Here is a 2782-nt window from a genome sequence, read left to right on the forward strand (position 1 = left end):
AGATATATAAATACAAATATAAATAAATAAATACATATTATATATATATAAATAAATATAAATATAAATATATATATAAATACAAATAAATATATATATATATTTATATGTGTATACTTTCGATATGTACGACGAAGAGGCAGTTCAAAGGCAAGATGCGAGAACAAAGAAATTATGACGATTATATTTTATAAATAAAAAAAATTGACATGTGATATAGATGGTAAGGCACGCGAGAATGCGTTGCGATGCATTACGAAAGCAAATGTATTCTGTATATCGTTTCATTAAATCTACTAAAAACGATGAACCGGTTAGTTTTCCACTTCCTTTCTTCGCGTCTCTCCCTTCCAATTCTGTCTCTTTTCTCGCTCGTCTATAAGAATTCCGCGATGCAAGAGTTTTTCGTTCAAGGGTAATTTTTCACATTAACCCATCCTTACTTCTTCGAAATTGCGTACACCTGGTCATAGCTCTTAACACATCGTACCGGTTTCTAGAACTTAAATACGCGAACGAACAGTATCGACGTGCAGATGCCGATGCTGTTTTACGTAATGTTTTATTTATGAACGTTTTCATCGGCAACAAACAAATGTGAACAATCGCTAAAGATAATTCTGATCGTCGAGCTAATCGAGAGAGCTGTTCGAAACTTTGACGGATAACGCAATAATGCAATTTTAATTTTATTCTCACGGATATGTGTGTACTACGCGGAGCACATAGAGAGAAAGAACGAGGGAGAGAGAGCGATAAATCGCTCCGGCGTCCACGGCGGGAGCGAAGAAGACGGGACGAGGATCGGGCCGCCACCCGCCACTGCCGTCACTTGGGGGGAACGCCGGGAACGTCGAAGGCAGATAAGTGAGATAAGGAGATGAGTCAGTGGTGGGCACTGGGCGTGGTGGCTATATACGTGGATATCCGCCGGTCGCGACGAGCCGTATTGTCCTCTGAAAAGAGGCAGGAGCCAATAAAATATATAAAAGAACCCGGTCGCGACGAGAACTTTCCCATCAGGGAGCAGACGTTCAACATCCCCTCGCGTCGAGTCGCGGGAACTGTGACGTATCACGTTATAAACGAGAGAGTGAGCGATCTGCCGTTAACCATGGATATGGACCCGGAGATGTTGTGGCTGATCCAGATCCTCGAGATGACCGTCTCAAGGCGATCTCGGAGTAAGTACGCGAGAGCGAACCGCGTGCCCGTCGCCGTTCTCGGCGAATTTGTCGCAACGTGCTCGGTTCCGCGATTCCCGCGGTAACGATATTCTTTAATGTTAATTGTGGACGTGCAATTTTAATATGTCCCTGTCGCATTTTCAGACCAGATCGACCGCGAGTTAGACCAGATCGACCGCGAGTCAGCACAGGCTTGCCTACAACAGATGGCCGAAAGAACACTCGTGAGTAAATTTTGCCACCATGGGATTGTGCGACAATAATGTGAGGAGCGGTATTCGATTCCAATATTCGGTGATATGTCTGTTTTAGCATGAATTCGTGCAACGACTCAGCGCCGTGCTGGTCGCAGTCGGTGCGAGCCCCGTCGCCCGCAAGGTAGCGGGTCTACAGCTCAAAAACCAACTTATCTCCGAGGATCCTGACATGAATTTCCAGTACCAGCAACGCTGGCTTACCATTCCTGCTGAAACGAGGGAAAATATCAAGAACAATGTAAGGAGGGTTATATATTTATCGCATTTTCTTGTATTATTAGCATTTCAATTTGTAAGCCTGTTCTTTTTAGCTGAACTTTTTGCGTGGTTCATCCTTCCTCTTTTTCTTTTTATGATGGAGAGAAAAAGAGAAAAAATTAACTGTGCAAGAAGCTCAGCTAAAAAGAACAGGCCTTACCTGATTTTACGTAGAGACGACATTACTTTGTTATAAATGTATATTACTCCAAGTAGGTACAAAGCAGAAATATTTTTACTTTATCACTTTTATCTTCACTCACTTTTATCTTAACTCTTATTCTAAATTTTATCTTTATGTATCTTACTCTTTATCTGTTCAAAATATTTATAGATTTTTATAACAGTTTAACTCTCAAGAAGTAAAATTCTCAAATGTAAATTTTAAATACTTAATAATAATTGTTATAAAAATTTATCACTGTCAAGAAATGGATTGAAGGACATGCTAAGTACATTCGGTAATTATTCTTTTTCACGCATGATAGAGTTCTTCATGCATTTAGTTTTACAGATTTTAGGAGCGTTGGGAATGGAAAACAATAATACACGGAGAAAACGGTATAGTTGCCACATCTAAAGAAATAGTAAGATTTGGTGCAGGAATATCTATGGTGGTCACACCCACATTGATGGATCACTATACACTATATATGGTTGTGACAACCATAGAAAATTGATACCTGCGGTGGTGCGGCAACTATGATATAGTTAAGACACCACATCAATATGGGTGTGACAACCACCAGATATTCTTGCGCCAAATCTTACTATTTCTTTAGATGTGGCAACCATATACCGTTTTTTTTCCGTGTAGGCCAAGTTCCGCAGCACAATGCGTCGCTCATGTTGCTGTTACCGAGTTGGCAGTGGGGCAATGGAGCGAATTAATTCCATTGTTAGTCGATAATGTCGAGTCGTCCAGTAATGAGATGATGAGAAAAGCTACTCTAGAGACTATCGGATATATCTGGCAAGAAATCATTTACAATATTTATAGCACGTCACAACACGTTCGACTAGCGGCTTTAAGAGTCCTGTATAATTCCATGGAATTATTTAAAGGAAACTTTGAGATAG

General features: G+C 40.5%; 1 protein-coding gene across 6 annotated transcripts in view; it reads left to right on the forward strand.

Moving 5' to 3' along the window:
* Positions 1 to 890: 890 nt before the first annotated feature.
* The window catches only part of LOC112461129 (importin subunit beta-1), a 14932-nt gene continuing 13040 nt past the window's right edge, over positions 891 to 2782 (forward strand). For 2 of the 6 annotated variants that reach the window (XM_025026248.1, XM_025026247.1), the window contains exons 1-5: positions 1019 to 1184; positions 1332 to 1411; positions 1500 to 1682; positions 2217 to 2263; positions 2520 to 2601. In XM_025026248.1, coding sequence (XP_024882016.1) covers positions 1115 to 1184; positions 1332 to 1411; positions 1500 to 1682; positions 2217 to 2263; positions 2520 to 2601 — 462 coding nt within the window. In that variant the 5' untranslated portion in view covers positions 1019 to 1114. Of the gene's footprint in view, positions 1185 to 1331; positions 1412 to 1499; positions 1683 to 2020 lie in introns of those variants that run through there. The other 4 variants (XM_025026251.1, XM_025026249.1, XM_025026250.1 and 1 more) reach the window with 4 other exon arrangements.

The sequence above is a fragment of the Temnothorax curvispinosus genome, unplaced genomic scaffold, assembly GCF_003070985.1.
Source record: "Temnothorax curvispinosus isolate PA1 unplaced genomic scaffold, ASM307098v1 QBEX01011098.1, whole genome shotgun sequence".
Lineage (NCBI taxonomy): Eukaryota > Metazoa > Arthropoda > Insecta > Hymenoptera > Formicidae > Temnothorax > Temnothorax curvispinosus.